This window comes from Scyliorhinus torazame, unplaced genomic scaffold (assembly GCF_047496885.1).
Source record: "Scyliorhinus torazame isolate Kashiwa2021f unplaced genomic scaffold, sScyTor2.1 scaffold_564, whole genome shotgun sequence".
Lineage (NCBI taxonomy): Eukaryota > Metazoa > Chordata > Chondrichthyes > Carcharhiniformes > Scyliorhinidae > Scyliorhinus > Scyliorhinus torazame.
In genome coordinates, this window is record NW_027308291.1 from 78,052 (window position 1) to 101,349 (window position 23,298).

Sequence of the window (23,298 nt, forward strand, 5' to 3'; positions counted from 1 at the left end):
GGAGTTTGCACGCTCTCCCTGTGTCTGTGTGGAGTTTGGATGCTCTCCCCGTGTCTGTGTGGAGTTTGCACGCTCTCCCCGTGTCTGTGTGGAGTTTGCACGCCCTCCCCATGTCCATGTGGAGTTTACACGCTCTCCCTGTGTCTGTGTGGAGTTTGCACGTTCTCCCCGTGTCCGTGTGGAGTTTGCACGCCCTCCCCGTGTCCATGTGAGTTTACACGCTCTCCCCGTGTCCGTGTGGAGTTTGCACGCTCTCCCCGTGTCCGTGTGGAGTTTGCACGCTCTCCCCGTGTCCGTGTAGAGTTTGCACGCTCTCCCCGTGTCCGTGTGGAGTTTGCACGCTCTCCCCGTGTCCGTGTGGAGTTTACACGCTCTCCCCATGTCCGTGTGGAGTTTGCACGCCCTCCCCGTGTCCGTGTGGAGTTTACACGCTCTCCCCATGTCCGTGTGGAGTTTGCACGCCCTCCCCGTGTCCATGTGGAGTTTGCACGCTCTCCCCATGTCTGTGTGGAGTTTGCACGCTCTCTCCGTGTCTGTGTGGAGTTTGCATGCTCTCCCCGTGTCCGTGTGGAGTTTGCACCCTCTCCCCGTGTCTGTGTGGAGTTTGCACGCTCTCCCCGTGTCTGTGTGGAGTTTGCATGCTTTCCCCGTGTCCGTGTGGAGTTTGCACGCTCTCCCTGTGTCAGTGTGGAGTTTGTGCGCTCTCCCCGTGTCAGTGTGGAGTTTGCACGTTCTCCCCGTGTCTGTGTGGAGTTTCCACATTCTCCCCGTGTCCGTGTGGAGTTTGCATGCTCTCCCCGTGTCCTTGTGGAGTTTGCACGCTCTCCCCGTGTCTGTGTGGAGTTTGCACGCTCTCCCCGTGTCTGTGTGGAGTTTGCGCGCTCTCCCCGTGTCTGTGTGGAGTTTGGATGCTCTCTCCGTGTCTGTGTGGAGTTTGCACGCCCTCCCCGTGTCCATGTGGAGTTTACACGCTCTCCCTGTGTTTGTGTGGAGTTTGCACGTTCTCCCCGTGTCTGTGTGGAGTTTGCACGCTCTCCCCGTGTCTGTGTGGAGTTTGCGCGCTCTCCCCGTGTCTGTGTGGAGTTTGGACGCTCTCCCCGTGTCTGTGTGGAATTTGCACGCTCTCCCTGTGTCTGTGTGGAGTTTGGATGCTCTCCCCGTGTCTGTGTGGAGTTTGCACGCTCTCCCCGTGTCTGTGTGGAGTTTGCACGCCCTCCCCGTGTCCATTTGGAGTTTACACGCTCTCCCTGTGTCTGTGTGGAGTTTGCACGTTCTCCCCGTGTCCGTGTGGAGTTTGCACGCCCTCCCCGTGTCCATGTGGAGTTTACACGCTCTCCCCGTGTCCGTGTGGAGTTTGCACGCTCTCCCCGTGTCCATGTGGAGTTTGCACGCACTCCCCTTGTCTGTGTGGAGTTTGCACACTCTCCCAGTGTCTGTGTGGATTTTGCACGCTCTCCCCGTGTCCGTGTGGAGTTTACACGCTCTCCCCATGTCCGTGTGGAGTTTGCACGCCCTCCCCGTGTCCGTGTGGAGTTTACACGCTCTCCCCATGTCCGTGTGGAGTTTGCACGCCCTCCCCGTGTCCGTGTGGAGTTTACACGCTCTCCCTGTGTCTGTGTGGGTTTCCACCTCGCGCTCCAGTTTCCCTCCACAGTCCAAAGATGTGCCGGTTTGGTGGATTGGTGGGGGTTACAGTGTTAGGGAGGGGGGAGGGGGCCTAAGTTGGGTGCTGTTTTGGAAGGTGGGTGCATGTCGGGTGGATGACAGTGCTGGGGGTGGTCACTGTACGAGAGTGGGAATCTGTGCCGATGGGGAGAGTGCCTGACTGGGGGGTGTATTTGTGCGATGCTCTCCGTACAGGCCGCTCACTCATTGTGTTCCTCCCCATTCACCAGTTGACGAGATGGAATCTCTCCCTGCTTCCGAAGTGTCCTCGGCCCCCCCGACCAAGGATCAGATATCCTTCTTCCGGCCCAGCATCCAGGTGGAGATCGAGAATGACGACCTGAAGCTGGTCAAGTCCGTCTATATCAGAGGTAGGCTTGTCAATGGAGCAGAGAGCTGGGAACTTCCCAGGGCAGATCACTGCCCCGAGCGGCTGGCCTTCCAGCCGAGTCATTCATGTCGTGCCTTTGACATGAATAAATCGACCCCGGCCCCGGGTCACGGTCCGTGTGGAGCTTGCTCAATCTCCCGCCGTCCGCGTAGGCCTCACGCCCCAGGTGAAAATGAAAAAATGAAAATTGCTTATTGTCACAAGTAGGCTTCAATGAAGTTCCTGTGGAAAGCCCCTAGTCGCCACATTCCGGCGCCTATTCGGGGAGGCTGGTACGGGAATTGAACCGTGCTGCTGGCCTGCCTTGGCCTGCTTTCAAAGCCAGCTATTTAGCCCTGTGCTAAACCAGCCCCACAACCCAAAGATGTGCAGGGCAGGTGAATTGGCCACACTAAATTGCCCCTGAAATTGGGAAAATAAAAGAATTGGGTACTCTTAAAATGATGAGCTGCCCGGAAGAGCACACGGTGCCCGGGAGGCATGGGAACCCAAACTTGGTAAATCGAAGAGCGTGTTTCTTTTTCGTACTTTTTGCAGAGTGTGGGGGTGGGGGAGAACCAAAGGGGGTCGGATGATGCCCCCTTCATTAAAGGAAGAGGTGGGATGTCCATTGTGTGAGAATGAAGGGACCAAACGGCATGTTGAGCTAGAGGAGTGGGCGCTGTAGTATAAGGGTCCAGCACATGCAGGATGGGACATCCTTCCTCAGGGATAGCGCCTAGAACTGGACGCAGGCTCCAGATGAGGCGTAACTGTAGTCTTGTTTTCCCTACCGTCCTTGCTCTTGGACTCAAAGCCCCTGTTCATGAAGCCTAGGATTTAATTTCCTTTATTAACTGCTCTGTCAACAGGCCCTACATCGAACATAGAAAATACAGCACAGAACAGGCCCTTCGGCCCACAATGTTGTGCCAAACCTATGTCCTAGATTAAGAGCAAATTAATCTACACCCCATCATTCTACCGTAATCCATGTACCTATCCAATAGCCGCTTGAAGGTCCCTAATGTTTCCGACTCAACTACTTCCACAGGCAGTGCATTCCATGCCCCCACTACTCTCTGGGTAAAGAACCTACCTCTGATATCCCTCCTCTATCTTCCACCTTTCACCTTAAATTTATGTCCCCTTGTAATGGTTTGTTCCACCCGGGGAAAAAGTCTCTGACTGTCTACTCTATCTATTCCCCTGATCATCTTATAAACCTCTATCAAGTCGCCCCTCATCCTTCTCCGTTCTAATGAGAAAAGGCCTAGCACCCTCAACCTTTCCTCGTAAGACCTACTCTCCATTCCAGGCAACATCCTGGTAAATCTTCTTTGCACCTTTTCCAAAGCTTCCACATCCTTCCTAAAAGGAGGCGACCAGAACTGTACACAGTACTCCAAATGTGGCCTTACCAAGGTTTTGTACAGCTGCATCATCACCTCACGGCTCTTAAATTCAATCCCTCTGTTAATGAACGCGAGCACACCATAGGCCTTCTTCACAGCTCGATCCACTTGAGTGGCAACTTTCAAAGATGTATGAACGTAGACCCCAAGATCTCTCTGCTCCTCCACATTGCCAAGAACTCTACCGTTAACCCTGTATTCAGCATTCATATTTGTCTTTCCAAAATGGACAACCTCACACTTTTCAGGGTTAAACTCCATCTGCCACTTCTCAGCCCAGCTCTGCATCCTATCTATGTCTCTTTGCAGCCGACAACAGCCCTCCTTACTATCCACAACTCCACCAATCTTTGTATCGTCTGCAAATTTACTGACCCACCCTTCAACTCCCTCATCCAAGTCATTAATGAAAATCACAAACAGCAGAGGACCCAGAACTGATCCCTGCGGTACACCACTGGTAACTGGGATCCAGGCTGAATATTTGCCATCCACCACCACTCTCTGACACTCTCTACCATATTCACCGATTTATGTACACACACACTGAGGTCTCCCTGTTCCCCCGCCCCCTGAAGAGTTTCTGCCTTCATTTTAGAGCTTCTCTCCACATTATTCCTGTCAAAATGAATCACCTCAACCTCTCTGAATTTAACTTCAGCTGCCCCTTGTCTGCCCACTCCACTAACGTGTCTGTGTCCTTTGGAAGTTCGAGACAATCCTCATCGCAGTCGCCATCAGGCGAGACCGAATGCCCACGTGGCGTACGTAAAGCAGCCCGCCGGGACACCGCGCTCCGGGGATCTATCCCCGAAGTCCTCGCCCATTGTGGGCGGGATCACATTTTGGAAAATCTGCATATTAGAGCGAGATAGTTAGGGCGCGATTCCCCACTCCCGCGCCGGTTGGGGGAATCGCCTGGGCCGCCAGATTTTCCGGGGACGCCGGTCCGACGCCCTCCCGCGATTCTCCCAAGCGGCGGGAACGGCCCGGTCGAGTTTCGCGGGCCGCAGGCCGGAGATTCGCCGGAGACACCCAAAATGGCGATTCTCCGGCACCCCCGCTATTCTCAGACCCGGATGGACCGAGCGGCCAAAACGGCGGCTTCCCCCCGGCGCCGTCCACACCTGGGGGGGGGGGGGGGGGCGGCCTACGGGGGGGAGGGGGGATCCTGCACCGGGCTTCACCTGGAATGTGGGGTGGCCCGCGATCGGTGCCCACCGATCGTTGGGCCGGCCTCTCTGAAGGAGGACCACCTTCCCTCCGCCGCCCCGCAAGATCCGTCCCCCATCTTCTTGCGGGACGGACTCGGAGAGGACGGCAACCGCGCATGCGCGGGTGACGCCAGTTATGCGGCGCTGCCTTTACGCGGCGACAAGGCCGGGCGCGGGTAGATGACGCGGCCCCGATACTGGCCCATTGTCGGGGCCTGAATCGGTCGGGACCGGGGCCGTTCACAACGGCGCGGGCACTTCGGCGCGGGGGTGGAGAATCCCGCCCAGTGTCTGACTGTAATGTGCTGATTCCGCTCGGGCGAGCGTCGTTCAGCGCTGGGGTCCACGAACGGGAACCAGATGGAACGGCACCCGTGGGGGTCAAGGGGGGGTCTCTGAGGGGATCGGGGAAGGTCTCTGAGGGGATCGGGGGGGGTCTCCCAGGGGATCGGGGGGGTCTCCCAGGGGATCGGGGGGGGGTCTCCCAGGGGATCGGGGGGGGGTCTCCCAGGGGATCGGGGGGGGTCTCCCAGGGGATCGGAGGGGGGTCTCCCAGGGGATCGGAGGGGGGGTCTCCCAGGGGATCGGGAGGGGGTCTCCCAGGGGATCGGAGGGGGGGCTCCCAGGGGATCGGAGGGGGGGTCTCCCAGGGGATCGGGGGGGGGGTCTCCCAGGGGATCGGGGGGGGTCTCCCAGGGGATCGGGGGGGGGTCTCCCAGGGGATCGGGGGGGGTCTCCCAGGGGATCGGGGGGGGGGGGGTCTCCCAGGGGATCGGGGGGGGGGTCTCCCAGGGGATCGTGGGGGGGGGGTCTCCCAGGGGATCGTGGGGGGGTCTCCCAGGGGATCGGGGGGGGCCTCCCAGGGGATCGGAGGGGGGGTCTCCCAGGGGATCGGGGGGGGGGTCTCCCAGGGGATCGGAGGGGGGGTCTCCCAGGGGATTGGAGGACCCCAGGCGCCGGCCCTCTGGGCAGGGTGGCACTGCCAGTCTGAGGCTGAGGGCCCGTCTCGAACCCGAGTGATGTTCGGTACATTGTGTCTCAGCCCTCCGCGCACCGGGGAACCCGGATAAACCTGTTCCCACAACATTCCCCATCCCCATTTCGTCCACACATTTGGAAATCCTGCACTGGGCTCCACTGTCCAGGTGCGTTAATATATATCAGGAAGGGTGAGGGCCCCAAACTGACCCCTGGGGAAACTCCCCCACAAACCACCGTCCACTCTGCACCCAGTTACTCAGCCGCTTCCTTACCCGAGGGTTATTGCCCCTGGGGGAACCCCAGTGTCCAGTGCAGGACGTGGGGGAACTCCAGTATCCAGTGCAGGACGTGGGGAACCCCAGTGTCCAGTGCAGGATGTGGGGGAACCCCAGTGTCCAGTGCAGGACGTGGGGGAACTCCAGTATCCAGTGCAGGATGTGGGGTAACCCCAGTATCCAGTGCAGGACGTGGGGAACTCCAGTATCCAGTGCAGGATGTGGGGTAACCCCAGTATCCAGTGCAGGACGTGGGGGACTCCAGTATCCAGTGCAGGATGTGGGGTAACCCCAGTATCCAGTGCAGGACGTGGGGGAACCCCAGTATCCAGTGCAGGACATGGGGAACTCCAGTATCCAGTGCAGGATGTGGGGGAACCCCAGTGTCCAGTGCAGGACGTGGGGAACTCCAGTATCCAGTGCAGGATGTGGGGAACTCCAGTATCCAGTGCAGGACGTGGGGAACCCCAGTATCCAGTGCAGGATGTGGGGATCTCCAGTATCCAGTGCAGGACGTGGGGAACCCCAGTATCCAGTGCAGGACGTGGGGGAACCCCAGTGTCCACTGCAGGACGTGGGGGAACCCCAGTATCCAGTGCAGGACGTGGGGGAACCCCAGTGTCCAGTGCAGGACGTGGGGGAACCCCAGTATCCAGTGCAGGACGTGGGGGAACTCCAGTATCCAGTGCAGGATGTCGGGGAACCCCAGTATCCAGTGCAGGACGTGGGGGAACCCCAGTGTCCAGTACAGGACGTGGGGAACTCCAGTGTCCAGTGCAGGATGTGGGGGAACCCCAGTGTCCAGTACAGGACGTGGGGAACTCCAGTGTCCAGTGCAGGACGTGGGGAACCCCAGTGTCCAGTGCAGGATGTCGGGGAACCCCAGTATCCAGTGCAGGATGTGGGGAACTCCAGTATCCAGTGCAGGATGTGGGGGAACCCCAGTATCCAGTGCAGGATGTCGGGGAACCCCAGTGTCCAGTGCAGGACGTGGGGGACTCCAGTATCCAGTGCAGGATGTGGGGGAACCCCAGTGTCCAGTACAGGACGTGGGGAACTCCAGTGTCCAGTGCAGGACGTGGGGAACCCCAGTGTCCAGTGCAGGATGTCGGGGAACCCCAGTATCCAGTGCAGGATGTGGGGAACTCCAGTATCCAGTGCAGGATGTGGGGGAACCCCAGTATCCAGTGCAGGATGTCGGGGAACCCCAGTGTCCAGTGCAGGACGTGGGGGACTCCAGTATCCAGTGCAGGATGTGGGGGAACCCCAGTATCCAGTGCAGGACGTGGGGAACTCCAGTATCCAGTGCAGGATGTGGGGGAACCCCAGTATCCAGTGCAGGACGTGGGGAACTCCAGTATCCAGTGCAGGATGTGGGGCAACTCCAGTCTCCAGTGCAGGATGTGGGGGAACCCCAGTATCCAGTGCAGGATGTGGGGGAACCCCAGTATCCAGTGCAGGACGTGGGGGAACCCCAGTATCCAGTGCAGGACGTGGGGAACCCCAGTATCCAGTGCAGGACGTGGGGAACCCCAGTGTCCAGTGCAGGATGTGGGGAACTCCAGTATCCAGTGCAGGATGTGGGGGAACCCCAGTATCCAGTGCAGGACGTGGGGGACTCCAGTATCCAGTGCAGAATGTGGGGGAACCCCAGTATCCAGTGCAGGATGTGGGGGAACTCCAGTATCCAGTGCAGGATGTGGGGGAACCCCAGTGTCCAGTGCAGGACGTGGGGGACTCCAGTGTCCAGTGCAGGACGTGGGGGAACCCCAGTATCCAGTGCAGAACGTGGGGAACCCCAGTATCCAGTGCAGGACGTGGGGGAACCCCAGTATCCAGTGCAGGATGTGGGGGAACCCCAGTATCCAGTGCAGGACGTGGGGGACTCCAGTGTCCAGTGCAGGACGTGGGGGAACCCTAGTATCCAGTGCAGGACGTGGGGGAACTCCAGTGTCCAATGCAGGACGTGGGGAACCCCAGTATCCAGTGCAGGACGTGGGGAACTCCAGTGTCCAGTGTAGGACGTAGGGGAACTCCAGTATCCAGTGCAGGACGTGGGGGAACCCCAGTATCCAGTGCAGGACGTGGGGAACTCCAGTATCCAGTGCAGGACGTGGGGGAACCCCAGTATCCAGTGCAGGACGTGGGGAACCCCAGTATCCAGTGCAGGATGTGGGGGGACCCCAGTATCCAGTGCAGGACGTGGGGAACTCCAGTATCCAGTGCAGGATGTGGGGGAACCCCAGTATCCAGTGCAGGACGTGGGGAACCCCAGTATCCAGTGCAGGACGTGGGGGAACCCCAGTATCCAGCGCAGGATGTGGGGGAACCCCAGTATCCAGTGCAGGACGTGGGGGACTCCAGTGTCCAGTGCAGGACGTGGGGGAACCCCAGTATCCAGTGCAGGATGTGGGGGAACCCCAGTATCCAGTGCAGGACGTGGGGGAACCCCAGTGTCCAGTGCAGGACGTGGGGGAACCCCAGTGTCCAGTGCAGGACGTGGGGGAACCCCAGTATCCAGTGCAGGACGTGGGGGAACCCCAGTGTCCAGTGCAGGATGTGGAGGAACTCCAGTATCCAGTACAGGATGTGGGGGAACCCCAGTGTCCAGTGCAGGATGTGAGGTAATCCCAGTGTCCACTGCAGGACGTGGGGGAACCCCAGTATCCAGTACAGGACGTGGGGGAACCCCAGTATCCGGTGCAGGACGTGGGGGAACCCCAGTGTCCAGTGCAGGACGTGGGGGAACCCCAGTGTCCAGTGCAGGACGTGGGGGAACCCCAGTATCCAGTGCAGGACGTGGGGGAACCCCAGTGTCCAGTGCAGGATGTGGGGGAACCCCAGTATCCAGTGCAGGACGTGGGGGACCCCCAGTATCCAGTGCAGGACGTGGGGGAACCCCAGTATCCAGTGCAGGACGTGGGGGAACCCCAGTATCCAGTGCAGGACGTGGGGGAACCCCAGTATCCAGTGCAGGATGTCGGGCAACCCCAGTATCCAGTGCAGGACGTGGGGGAACCCCAGTATCCAGTGCAGGATGTCGGGCAACCCCAGTGTCCAGTACAGGACGTGGGGAACTCCAGTGTCCAGTGCAGGATGTGGGGGAACCCCAGTGTCCAGTACAGGACGTGGGGAACTCCAGTGTCCAGTGCAGGACGTGGGGAACCCCAGTGTCCAGTGCAGGATGTCGGGGAACCCCAGTATCCAGTGCAGGATGTGGGGAACTCCAGTATCCAGTGCAGGATGTGGGGGAACCCCAGTATCCAGTGCAGGATGTCGGGGAACCCCAGTGTCCAGTGCAGGACGTGGGGGACTCCAGTATCCAGTGCAGGATGTGGGGGAACCCCAGTGTCCAGTACAGGACGTGGGGAACCCCAGTATCCAGTGCAGGATGTGGGGGAACCCCAGTGTCCAGTACAGGACGTGGGGAACTCCAGTGTCCAGTGCAGGACGTGGGGAACCCCAGTGTCCAGTGCAGGATGTCGGGGAACCCCAGTATCCAGTGCAGGATGTGGGGAACTCCAGTATCCAGTGCAGGATGTGGGGGAACCCCAGTATCCAGTGCAGGATGTCGGGGAACCCCAGTGTCCAGTGCAGGACGTGGGGGACTCCAGTATCCAGTGCAGGATGTGGGGGAACCCCAGTATCCAGTGCAGGACGTGGGGAACTCCAGTATCCAGTGCAGGATGTGGGGGAACCCCAGTATCCAGTGCAGGATGTGGGGGAACTCCAGTATCCAGTGCAGGATGTGGGGGAACCCCAGTATCCAGTGCAGGATGTGGGGGAACCCCAGTATCCAGTGCAGGACGTGGGGGAACCCCAGTATCCAGTGCAGGACGTGGGGAACCCCAGTATCCAGTGCAGGACGTGGGGAACCCCAGTGTCCATTGCAGGATGTGGGGAACTCCAGTATCCAGTGCAGGATGTGGGGGAACCCCAGTATCCAGTGCAGGACGTGGGGGACTCCAGTATCCAGTGCAGGATGTGGCGGAACCCCAGTATCCAGTGCAGGATGTGGGGGAACTCCAGTATCCAGTGCAGGATGTGGGGGAACCCCAGTGTCCAGTGCAGGACGTGGGGGACTCCAGTGTCCAGTGCAGGACGTGGGGGAACCCCAGTATCCAGTGCAGGATGTGGGGAACCCCAGTATCCAGTGCAGGACGTGGGGGAACCCCAGTATCCAGTGTAGGATGTGGGGGAACCCCAGTATCCAGTGCAGGACGTGGGGGACTCCAGTGTCCAGTGCAGGACGTGGGGGAACCCCAGTATCCAGTGCAGGACGTGGGGGAACTCCAGTGTCCAATGCAGGACGTGGGGAACCCCAGTATCCAGTGCAGGACGTGGGGAACCTCAGTGTCCAGTGTAGGACGTAGGGGAACTCCAGTATCCAGTGCAGGACGTGGGGGAACCCCAGTATCCAGTGCAGGACGTGGGGAACTCCAGTATCCAGTGCAGGACGTGGGGGAACCCCAGTATCCAGTGCAGGACGTGGGGAACCCCAGTATCCAGTGCAGGATGTGGGGGGACCCCAGTATCCAGTGCAGGACGTGGGGAACTCCAGTATCCAGTGCAGGATGTGGGGGAACCCCAGTATCCAGTGCAGGACGTGGGGAACCCCAGTATCCAGTGCAGGACGTGGGGGAACCCCAGTATCCAGTGCAGGATGTGGGGGAACCCCAGTATCCAGTGCAGGACGTGGGGGACTCCAGTGTCCAGTGCAGGACATGGGGGAACCCCAGTATCCAGTGCAGGACGTGGGGGAACCCCAGTGTCCAGTGCAGGACGTGGGGGAACCCCAGTGTCCAGTGCAGGACGTGGGGGAACCCCAGTATCCAGTGCAGGTCGTGGGGGAACCCCAGTGTCCAGTGCAGGATGTGGAGGAACTCCAGTATCCAGTGCAGGATGTGGGGGAACCCCAGTGTCCAGTGCAGGATGTGAGGTAATCCCAGTGTCCACTGCAGGACGTGGGGGAACCCCAGTATCCAGTACAGGACGTGGGGGAACCCCAGTATCCAGTGCAGGACGTGGGGGAACCCCAGTGTCCAGTGCAGGACGTGGGGGAACCCCAGTGTCCAGTGCAGGACGTGGGGGAACCCCAGTATCTAGTGCAGGACGTGGGGGAACCCCAGTGTCCAGTGCAGGATGTGGGGGAACCCCAGTATCCAGTGCAGGACGTGGGGGACCCCCAGTATCCAGTGCAGGACGTGGGGGAACCCCAGTATCCAGTGCAGGACGTGGGGGACTCCAGTGTCCAGTGCAGGACGTGGGGGAACCCCAGTATCCAGTGCAGGACGTGGGGGACTCCAGTATCCAGTGCAGGTCGTGGGGGAACCCCAGTATCCAGTGCAGGACGTGGGGGAACCCCAGTATCCAGTGCAGGACGTGGGGGAACCCCAGTATCCAGTGCAGGACGTGGGGGAACCCCAGTGTCCAGTGCAGGATGTGGGGGACTCCAGTATCCAGTGCAGGACGTGGGGAACTCCAGTATCCAGTGCAGGACGTGGGGGAACCGCAGTATCCAGTGCAGGACGTGGGGAACTCCAGTGTCCAGTGCAGGATGTGGGGGAACCCCAGTATCCAGTGCAGGACGTGGGGGAACCCCAGTATCCAGTGCAGGACGTGGGGAACTCCAGTATCCAGTGCAGGATGTGGGGGAACCCCAGTATCCAGTGCAGGACGTGGGGAACTCCAGTGTCCAGTGCAGGATGTGGGGGAACCCCAGTATCCAGTGCAGGATGTGGGGAACTCCAGTATCCAGTGCAGGATGTGGGGGAACCCCAGTATCCAGTGCAGGACGTGGGGAACTCCAGTGTCCAGTGCAGGATGTGGGGGAACCCCAGTATCCAGTGCAGGATGTGGGGGAACCCCAGTATCCAGTGCAGGACGTGGGGAACCCCAGTGTCCAGTGCAGGTCGTGGGGGAACCCCAGTATCCAGTGCAGGACGTGGGGGACTCCAGTGTCCAGTGCAGGACGCGGGGGAACCCCAGTATCCAGTGCAGGTCGTGGGGGAACCCCAGTATCCAGTGCAGGACGTGGGGGAACCCCAGTGTCCAGTGCAGGATGTGGGGAACCCCAGTATCCAGTGCAGGACGTGGCGAACCCCAGTATCCAGTGCAGGACGTGGGGAACCCCAGTATCCAGTGCAGGACGTGGGGAACCCCAGTATCCAGTGCAGGACGTGGGGAACCACAGTATCCAGTGCAGGACGTGGGGAACCCCAGTGTCCAGTGCAGGACGTGGGGGACTCCAGTATCCAGTGCAGGATGTGGGGGAACCCCAGTGTCCAGTGCAGGATGTCGGGGAACCCCAGTATCCAGTGCAGGACGTGGGGGAACTCCAGTATCCAGTGCAGGACGTGGGGGAACCCCAGTGTCCAGTACAGGATGTGGGGAACCCCAGTATCCAGTGCAGGTCGTGGGGGAACTCCAGTATCCAGTGCAGGACGTGGGGGAACCCCAGTATCCAGTGCAGGACGTGGGGGAACCCCATTATCCAGTGCAGGACGCGGGGAACCCCAGTGTCCAGTGCAGGACGTGGGGGAATCTCTGTATCCAGTGCAGGATGTGGTGGAACCCCAGTATCCAGTGCAGGACGTGGGGGAACCTCTGTCTCCAGTGCAGGATGTGGGGGAACCCCAGTGTCCAGTGCAGGACGCGGGGAACTCCAGTATCCAGTGCAGGACGTGGGGGAACCTCTGTCTCCAGTGCAGGTCCTTTGGAACCTCTGTATCCAGTGCAGGACCTGGGGAGTGTACATTCACCATTTCTGCTGCTCTCTTTCTCTATTTTAGGGTGGATGATTGACCTGAGATACATTTTCATCTTCCAGAAGTGTCTGCCTGCCATGAGCAACCTTCACACCATCAAGTAGGTGCAAGAAAGCGACCCCATGCGCCCACGTCTCCGCGGTGATTTGCTCGCTGCCTCGCAGAGTTTACATGTTGGGGGGGGGGGGGGGCGGGGGGGGGCGGACTGACCTGTGGCCTCTTGGGGACCGGGCCGGATACGGGATTATGCCGGTATTCGGGCTGGGCGGGAATCCCAACAAGACTACTGAACCACAGGAGCGATAAAACTTACTAATGATAAAACAACCCAACACAGTTCAAATAACACTTATAAATAAAGTTAACAACCGGGGTTCCTTGCTTCTCTGTCCAGACCTTTGGAGAGAGACGCTTTCTGGAACAACTTGAAAGTCCGATCGCAGACTGCAATACTACAGACAGACGTGGCTCCTCCGATTCTTTTCATCACCTGTACCCCAAGCATAAGGCACTCTCCAGTCTGCGTGCGTCTCCTCCGGGTGCTCCGGTTCCCTCCCACAAGTCCCAAAAGACGTGCTATTGGGCCAATTGGACATTCTGAATTCTCCCTCCGTGTACACGAGCAGGCGCCGGAATGTGGTGACTAGGGGCTTTTCACAGTAACTTCACTGCAGTATTAATGTAAGCCTTTGTTACAATTAAGATTGTTATTATTATGTCCCATGGCTTGCTCAACTAGGACTAAACACAATAAATTATCTACACTGCACGGAACCTCCTAAACATCAACAATATTCCATCAGCGACCTACATATAAACTAGTCAATGTTTAAAAGCAATGATTTCCTCACCTTTGTGACCCCTTAATCGCATCTGTAGTAGACACACTGGCCGGGATTCTGCCACCCTGTGTCCGGTTGGAGAATCCCCGGGGGGAAGGGCCGAATCCCACCCGACCGCCCCGACTTCCCTGTTCTCCGGCGCCGTATTCTGGGTGCCGGCGGGATTCCCGCCACGCCGGTTGGGGGCCGTTGACAGCGCCCCCCCCCCCCCGGCGGTTCTCCGGACCCCGATGGGCCGAGTGGCCGACAGTTTTTGCCCAGTCCCGCCAGCGTGAATTACTCATGTGGCTTGGTGATATGGAACGGTGGAGCAGTCCGGGGGGGGGGGGGGGGGGGGGTGGAGTGCTGCTGTGCAATCTTCTTTCCTTTGTTCCTCTCCTCTTGCAGCCTCTGGAACGTGGGCCTCAATGATACAACTTTCAGTGCGTTCGTCAGCGTCCTACGTCAGTGCGCAAACCTCAAGTAAGAATTTAATTATCTGGTATACAATTCGGGGGGGGGGGGGGGGAGGGGAGGGGGGGAGGGGGTTTAACTCTGTGCCGGGGGTGGGTTCCACACTGTTGGGTCGGGTTGCTAATTTTCCCGTTGTTGGTTTTCCAGGACGGTGGTGCTGGACGGAAATCCGATCCCGGGACATCCCTACCATCAGCTCCTCAGTGAGGATAGTCCGTGAGTAAACTGCACTCAGCAGCAACTTGGTCACAACATCACAACTGGAGATACTTTTGTTCTCCATATCTTAGCTTGGTTTGCAGTACTGACCCTCCCACAGTGCGGCGCTCCCTCAGTACTGACCCTCCGACAGTGCAGCACTCCCTCAGCACTGACCCTCCCACAGTGCAGCACTCCCTCAGTACTGACCCTCTGACAGTGCGGCACTCCCTCAGTACTGACCCTCCCACAGTGCGGCGCTCCCTCAGTACTGACCCTCTGACAGTGCGGCACTCCCTCAGTACTGACCCTCCCACAGTGCGGCGCTCCCTCAGTACTGACCCTCCCACAGTGCGGCGCTCCCTCAGCACTGACCCTCTGACAGTGCGGCACTCCCTCAGTACTGACCCTCTGACAGTGCGGCGCTCCCTCAGTACTGACCCTCCCACAGTGCGGCACTCCCTCAGTACTGACCCTCCCACAGTGCGGCGCTCCCTCAGTACTGACCCTCCCACAGTGCGGCGCTCCCTCAGTACTGACCCTCTGACAGTGCGGCGCTCCCTCAGTACTGACCCTCCCACAGTGCGGCACTCCCTCGGTACTGACCCTCCCACAGTGCGGTGCTCCCTCAGTACTGAACCTCCCACAGTGCGGAGCTCCCTCAGTACTGACCCTCCCACAGTGCGGCACTCCCTCAGTACTGACCCTCCCACAATGCAGAGCCAACTCAGTACTGACCCTCCCACAGTGCGGCACTCCCTCAGTACTGACCCTCTGACAGTGCGGTGCTCCCTCAGTACTGACCCTCCCACAGTGCGGCACTCCCTCAGTACTGACCCTCTGACAGTGCGGCTCTCCCTCAGTACTGACCCTCCCACAGTGCGGAGCTCCCTCAGTACTGACCCTCTGACAGTGCAGCGCTCCCTCAGTACTGACCCTCCCACAGTGCGGAGCTCCCTCAGTACTGACCCTCTGACAGTGCGGCACTCCCTCAGTACTGATCCTCCCACAGTGCGGCACTCCCTCAGTACTGACCCTCTGACAGTGCGGCACTCCCTCAGTACTGACCCTCCCACAGTGCGGCACTCCCTCGGTACTGACCCTCCCACAGTGTGGTGCTCCCTCAGTACTGAACCTCCCACAGTGCGGAGCTCCCTCAGTACTGACCCTCCCACAGTGCGGCACTCCCTCAGTACTGACCCTCCCACAGTGCAGAGCCAACTCAGTACTGACCCTCCCACAGTGCGGCACTCCCTCAGTACTGACCCTCCCACAGTGCGGCACTCCCTCAGTACTGACCCTCCCACAGTGCGGAGCTCCCTCAGTACTGACCCTCCCACAGTGCGGAGCTCCCTCAGTACTGAACCTCCCACAGTGCGGAGCTCCCTCAGTACTGACCCTCCCACAGTGCAGCACTCCCTCAGTACTGACCCTCCCACAGTGCGGCACTCCCTCAGTACTGACCCTCTGACAGTGCGGCACTCCCTCAGTACTGACCCTCCCACAGTGCGGCACTCCCTCAGTACTGACCCTCCCACAGTGCGGCACTCCCTCAGTACTGACCCTCCCACAGTGCGGAGCTCCCTCAGTACTGACCCTCCCACAGTGCAGCGCTCCCTCAGTACTGACCCTCCCACAGTGCAGTACTCCCTCAGTACTGACCCTCCCACAGTGCGGCACTCCCTCAGTACTGACCCTCTGACAGTGCGGCACTCCCTCAGTACTGACCCTCTGACAGTGCGGCACTCCCTCAGTACTGACTCTCCCACAGTGCGGCACTCCCTCAGTACTGACCCTCTGACAGTGCGGTGCTCCCTCAATACTGACCCTCTGACAGTGCGGAGCTCCCTCAGTACTGACCCTCTGACAGTGCGGTGCTCCCTCAATACTGACCCTCTGACAGTGCGGCGCTCCCTCAGTACTGACCCTCCGACAGTGCGGAGCTCCCTCAGTACAGACCCTCCCACAGTGCGGCGCTCCCTCAGTACTGACCCTCTGACAGTGCGGTGCTCCCTCAGTACTGACCCTCCCACAGTGCGGCACTCCCTCAGTACTGACCCTCTGACAGTGCGGTGCTCCCTCAATACTGACCCTCTGACAGTGCGGAGCTCCCTCAGTACTGACCCTCTGACAGTGCGGTGCTCCCTCAATACTGACCCTCTGACAGTGCGGTGCTCCCTCAATACTGACCCTCCCACAGTGCGGCGCTCCCTCAGTACTGACCCTCTGACAGTGCGGTGCTCCCTCAGTACTGACCCTCCGACAGTGCGGCACTCCCTCAGTACTGACCCTCCCACTGTGCGGCACTCCCTCAGAACTGACCCTCCGACAGTGCGGCGCTCCCTCAGTACTGACCCTCCCACAGTGCGGCGCTCCCTTAGTACTGACCCTCACACAGTGTGGCGCTCCCTCAGTACTGACCCTTTGACAGTGCAGCGCTCCCTCAGTACTGACCCTCTGACAGTGCGGCACTCCCTCAGTACTGACCCTCCCACAGTGCGGAGTTCCCTCAGTACTGACCCTCCCACAGTACGGCACCCCCTCAGTACTGACCCTCACACAGTGAGGAGCTCCCTCAGTACTGACCCTCTGACAGTGCAGTGCTCCCTCAGTACTGACCCTCTGACAGTGCAGCACTCCCTCAGTACTGACCCTCTGACAGTGCGGCACTCTCTCAGTACTGACCCTCTGACAGTGCGGTGCTCCCTCAGTACTGACCCTCCCACAGTGCGGCGCTCCCTCAGTACTGACCCTCCCACAGTGTGGTGCTCCCTCAGTACTGACCCTCCCACAGTGTGGTGCTCCCTCAGTACTGACCCTCCCACAGTGCGGAGCTCCCTCAGTACTGACCCTCCCACAGTGCGGCGCTCCCTCAGTACTGACCCTCCCACAGTGCGGCACTCCCTCAGTACTGACCTTCCCACAGTGCGGAGCTCCCTCAGTACTGACCCTCCCACAGTGCGGCGCTCCCTCAGTACTGACCCTCCCACAGTGCAGTACTCCCTCAGTACTGACCCTCCCACAGTGCGGCACTCCCTCAGTACTGACCCTCTGACAGTGCGGCACTACCTCAGTACTGACCCTCCCACAGTGCGGCACTCCCTCAGTACTGACCCTCCCACAGTGCGGCACTCCCTCAGTACTGACCCTCCCACAGTGCGGAGCTCCCTCAGTACTGACCCTCCCACAGTGCGGCGCTCCCTCAGTACTGACCCTCCCACAGTGCAGTACTCCCTCAGTACTGACCCTCCCACAGTGCGGCACTCCCTCAGTACTGACCCTCTGACAGTGCGGCACTCCCTCAGTACTGACCCTCTGACAGTGCGGCACTCCCTCAGTACTGACCCTCCCACAGTGCGGCACTCCCTCAGTACTGACCCTCTGACAGTGCGGTGCTCCCTCAATACTGACCCTCTGACAGTGCGGAGCTCCCTCAGTACTGACCCTCTGACAGTGCGGTGCTCCCTCAATACTGACCCTCTGACAGTGCGGCACTCTCTCAGTACTGACCCTCCCACAGTGCAGAGCCAACTCAGTACTGACCCTCCCACAGTGCGGCACTCCCTCAGTACTGACCCTCCCACAGTGCGGCACTCCCTCAGTACTGACCCTCCCACAGTGCGGAGCTCCCTCAGTACTGACCCTCCCACAGTGCGGCGCTCCCTCAGTACTGACCCTCCCACAGTGCAGTACTCCCTCAGTACTGACCCTCCCACAGTGCGGCACTCCCTCAGTACTGACCCTCTGACAGTGCGGCACTCCCTCAGTACTGACCCTTCCACAGTGCGGCACTCCCTCAGTACTGACCCTCCCACAGTGCAGCACTCCCTCAGTACTGACCCTCCCACAGTGCGGAGCTCCCTCAGTACTGACCCTCCCACAGTGCGGCGCTCCCTCAGTACTGACCCTCCCACAGTGCAGTACTCCCTCAGTACTGACCCTCCCACAGTGCGGCACTCCCTCAGTACTGACCCTCTGACAGTGCGGCACTCCCTCAGTACTGACCCTCTGACAGTGCGGCACTCCCTCAGTACTGACCCTCCCACAGTGCGGCACTCCCTCAGTACTGACCCTCTGACAGTGCGGTGCTCCCTCAATACTGACCCTCTGACAGTGCGGAGCTCCCTCAGTACTGACCCTCTGACAGTGCGGTGCTCCCTCAATACTGACCCTCTGACAGTGCGGCGCTCCCTCAGTACTGACCCTCCGACAGTGCGGAGCTCCCTCAGTACTGACCCTCCCACAGTGCGGCGCTCCCTCAGTACTGACCCTCTGACAGTGCGGTGCTCCATCAGTACTGACCCTCCGACAGTGCGGCACTCCCTCAGTACTGACCCTCCCACTATGCGGCACTCCCTCAGAACTGACCCTCCGACAGTGCGGCGCTCCCTCAGTACTGACCCTCCCACAGTGCGGCGCTCCCTTAGTACTGACCCTCACACAGTGTGGCGCTCCCTCAGTACTGACCCTCTGACAGTGCAGCGCTCCGTTAGTACTGACCCTCTGACAGTGCGGCACTCCCTCAGTACTGACCCTCCCACAGTGCGGAGTTCCCTCAGTACTGACCCTCCCACAGTACGGCGCCCCCTCAGTACTGACCCTCACACAGTGAGGAGCTCCCTCAGTACTGACCCTCTGACAGTGCAGTGCTCCCTCAGTACTGACCCTCTGACAGTGCGGCACTCCCTCAGTACTGACCCTCTGACAGTGCGGCACTCTCTCAGTACTGACCCTCTGACAGTGCGGTGCTCCCTCAGTACTGACCCTCCCACAGTGCGGCGCTCCCTCAGTACTGACCCTCCCACAGTGTGGTGCTCCCTCAGTACTGACCCTCCCACAGTGTGGTGCTCCCTCAGTACTGACCCTCCCACAGTGCGGAGCTCCCTCAGTACTGACACTCCCACAGTGCGGCGCTCCCTCAGTACTGACCCTCACACAGTGCGGCACTCCCTCAGTACTGACCCTCCCACAGTGCAGAGCCAACTCAGTACTGACCCTCCCACAGTGCGGCACTCCCTCAGTACTGACCCTCCCACAGTGCGGCACTCCCTCAGTACTGACCCTCCCACAGTGCGGAGCTCCCTCAGTACTGACCCTCCCACAGTGCGGCGCTCCCTCAGTACTGACCCTCCCACAGTGCGGCACTCCCTCAGTACTGACCCTCTGACAGTGCGGCACTCCCTCAGTACTGACCCTCCCACAGTGCGGCACTCCCTCAGTACTGACCCTCCCACAGTGCGGCACTCCCTCAGTACTGACCCTCCCACAGTGCGGAGCTCCCTCAGTACTGACCCTCCCACAGTGCGGCGCTCCCTCAGTACTGACCCTCCCACAGTGCAGTACTCCCTCAGTACTGACCCTCCCATAGTGCGGCACTCCCTCAGTACTGACCCTCTGACAGTACGGCACTCCCTCAGTACTGACCCTCTGACAGTGCAGCACTCCCTCAGTACTGACCCTCCCACAGTGCGGCACTCCCTCAGTACTGACCCTCTGACAGTGCGGTGCTCCCTCAATACTGACCCTCTGACAGTGCGGAGCTCCCTCAGTACTGACCCTCTGACAGTGCGGTGCTCCCTCAATACTGACCCTCTGACAGTGCGGCGCTCCCTCAGTACTGACCCTCTGACAGTGCGGCGCTCCCTCAGTACTGACCCTCCCACAGTGTGGTGCTCCCTCAGTACTGACCCTCCCACAGTGCGGAGCTCCCTCAGTACTGACCCTCCCACAGTGCGGCGCTCCCTCAGTACTGACCCTCCCACAGTGCGGCACTCCCTCAGTACTGACCCTCCCACAGTGCAGAGCCAACTCAGTACTGACCCTCCCACAGTGCGGCACTCCCTCAGTACTGACCCTCCCACAGTGCGGCACTCCCTCAGTACTGACCCTCCCACAGTGCGGAGCTCCCTCAGTACTGACCCTCCCACAGTGCGGCGCTCCCTCAGTACTGACCCTCCCACAGTGCAGTACTCCCTCAGTACTGACCCTCCCACAGTGCGGCACTCCCTCAGTACTGACCCTCTGACAGTGCGGCACTCCCTCAGTACTGACCCTCCCACAGTGCGGCACTCCCTCAGTACTGACCCTCCCACAGTGCGGCACTCTCTCAGTACTGACCCTCCCACAGTGCGGAGCTCCCTCAGTACTGACCCTCCCACAGTGCGGCGCTCCCTCAGTACTGACCCTCCCACATTGCGGAGCTCCCTCAGTACTGACCCTCCCACAGTGCGGCGCTCCCTCAGTACTGACCCTCCCACAGTGCAGTACTCCCTCAGTACTGACCCTCCCACAGTGCGGCACTCCCTCAGTACTGACCCTCTGACAGTACGGCACTCCCTCAGTACTGACCCTCTGACAGTGCGGCACTCCCTCAGTACTGACCCTCCCACAGTGCGGCACTCCCTCAGTACTGACCCTCTGACAGTGCGGTGCTCCCTCAATACTGACCCTCTGACAGTGCGGAGCTCCCTCAGTACTGACCCTCTGACAGTGCGGTGCTCCCTCAATACTGACCCTCTGACAGTGCGGCGCTCCCTCAGTACTGACCCTCTGACAGTGCGGGGCTCCCTCAGTACTGACCCTCCCACAGTGCGGCGCTCCCTCAGTACTGACCCTCTGACAGTGCGGTGCTCCCTCAGTACTGACCCTCCGACAGTGCGGCACTCCCTCAGTACTGACCCTCCCACTGTGCGGCACTCCCTCAGAACTGACCCTCCGACAGTGCGGCGCTCCCTCAGTACTGACCCTCCCACAGTGCGGCGCTCCCTTAGTACTGACCCTCACACAGTGTGGCGCTCCCTCAGTACTGATCCTCTGACAGTGCAGCGCTCCCTCAGTACTGACCCTCTGACAGTGCGGCACTCCCTCAGTGCTGACCCTCCCACAGTGCGGAGTTCCCTCAGGACTGACCCTCCCACAGTACGGCGTCCCCTCAGTACTGACCCTCACACAGTGTGGAGCTCCCTCAGTACTGACCCTCCCACTGTGCGGCACTCCCTCAGTACTGACCCTCCCACAGTACGGCGCCCCCTCAGTACTGACCCTCCCACAGTGTGGTGCTCCCTCAGTACTGACCCTCCCACAGTGTGGTGCTCCCTCAGTACTGACCCTCCCACAGTGCGGAGCTCCCTCAGTACTGACCCTCCCACAGTGCGGCGCTCCCTCAGTACTGACCCTCCCACAGTGCGGCACTCCCTCAGTACTGACCCTCCCACAGTGCAGAGCCAACTCAGTACTGACCCTCCCACAGTGCGGCACTCCCTCAGTACTGACCCTCCCACAGTGCGGCACTCCCTCAGTACTGACCCTCCCACAGTGCGGAGCTCCCTCAGTACTGACCCTCCCACAGTGCGGCGCTCCCTCAGTACTGACCCTCCCACAGTGCGGCACTCCCTCAGTACTGACCCTCTGACAGTGCGGCACTCCCTCAGTACTGACCCTCCCACAGTGCGGCACTCCCTCAGTACTGACCCTCCCACAGTGCGGCACTCCCTCAGTACTGACCCTCCCACAGTGCGGAGCTCCCTCAATACTGACCCTCTGACAGTGCGGAGCTCCCTCAGTACTGACCCTCTGACAGTGCGGTGCTCCCTCAATACTGACCCTCTGACAGTGCGGCGCTCCCTCAGTACTGACCCTCTGACAGTGCGGCGCTCCCTCAGTACTGACCCTCCCACAGTGTGGTGCTCCCTCAGTACTGACCCTCCCACAGTGCGGAGCTCCCTCAGTACTGACCCTCCCACAGTGCGGCGCTCCCTCAGTACTGACCCTCCCACAGTGCGGCACTCCCTCAGTACTGACCCTCCCACAGTGCAGAGCCAACTCAGTACTGACCCTCCCACAGTGCGGCACTCCCTCAGTACTGACCCTCCCACAGTGCGGCACTCCCTCAGTACTGACCCTCCCACAGTGCGGAGCTCCCTCAGTACTGACCCTCCCACAGTGCGGCGCTCCCTCAGTACTGACCCTCCCACAGTGCAGTACTCCCTCAGTACTGACCCTCCCACAGTGCGGCACTCCCTCAGTACTGACCCTCTGACAGTGCGGCACTCCCTCAGTACTGACCCTCCCACAGTGCGGCACTCCCTCAGTACTGACCCTCCCACAGTGCGGCACTCCCTCAGTACTGACCCTCCCACAGTGCGGAGCTCCCTCAGTACTGACCCTCCCACAGTGCGGCGCTCCCTCAGTACTGACCCTCCCACAGTGCGGCGCTCCCTCAGTACTGACCCTCCCACAGTGCAGTACTCCCTCAGTACTGACCCTCCCACAGTGCGGCACTCCCTCAGTACTGACCCTCTGACAGTGCGGCACTCCCTCAGTACTGACCCTTCCACAGTGCGGCACTCCCTCAGTACTGACCCTCCCACAGTGCAGCACTCCCTCAGTACTGACCCTCCCACAGTGCGGAGCTCCCTCAGTACTGACCCTCCCACAGTGCGGCGCTCCCTCAGTACTGACCCTCCCACAGTGCAGTACTCCCTCAGTACTGACCCTCCCACAGTGCGGCACTCCCTCAGTACTGACCCTCTGACAGTGCGGCACTCCCTCAGTACTGACCCTCTGACAGTGCGGCACTCCCTCAGTACTGACCCTCCCACAGTGCGGCACTCCCTCAGTACTGACCCTCTGACAGTGCGGTGCTCCCTCAATACTGACCCTCTGACAGTGCGGAGCTCCCTCAGTACTGACCCTCTGACAGTGCGGTGCTCCCTCAATACTGACCCTCTGACAGTGCGGCGCTCCCTCAGTACTGACCCTCCGACAGTGCGGAGCTCCCTCAGTACTGACCCTCCCACAGTGCGGCGCTCCCTCAGTACTGACCCTCTGACAGTGCGGTGCTCCATCAGTACTGACCCTCCGACAGTGCGGCACTCCCTCAGTACTGACCCTCCCACTATGCGGCACTCCCTCAGAACTGACCCTCCGACAGTGCGGCGCTCCCTCAGTACTGACCCTCCCACAGTGCGGCGCTCCCTTAGTACTGACCCTCACACAGTGTGGCGCTCCCTCAGTACTGACCCTCTGACAGTGCAGCGCTCCGTTAGTACTGACCCTCTGACAGTGCGGCACTCCCTCAGTACTGACCCTCCCACAGTGCGGAGTTCCCTCAGTACTG

At 60.3% G+C, this 23,298-nt stretch overlaps 1 protein-coding gene across 1 annotated transcript in view; it reads left to right on the top strand.

Moving 5' to 3' along the window:
- Window positions 1-1,900: 1,900 nt before the first annotated feature.
- The window catches only part of lrrc71 (leucine rich repeat containing 71), a gene marked incomplete at its 3' end in the record, with an annotated part of 49,439 nt that continues 28,041 nt past the window's right edge, over window positions 1,901-23,298 (top strand). Inside the window, exons 1-4 of the mRNA XM_072494515.1 lie at window positions 1,901-2,036; window positions 12,712-12,787; window positions 13,917-13,991; window positions 14,130-14,198. Of these exons, the coding sequence (XP_072350616.1) occupies window positions 1,904-2,036; window positions 12,712-12,787; window positions 13,917-13,991; window positions 14,130-14,198 (353 nt within the window). The remainder of the gene's footprint in view (window positions 2,037-12,711; window positions 12,788-13,916; window positions 13,992-14,129; window positions 14,199-23,298) is intronic.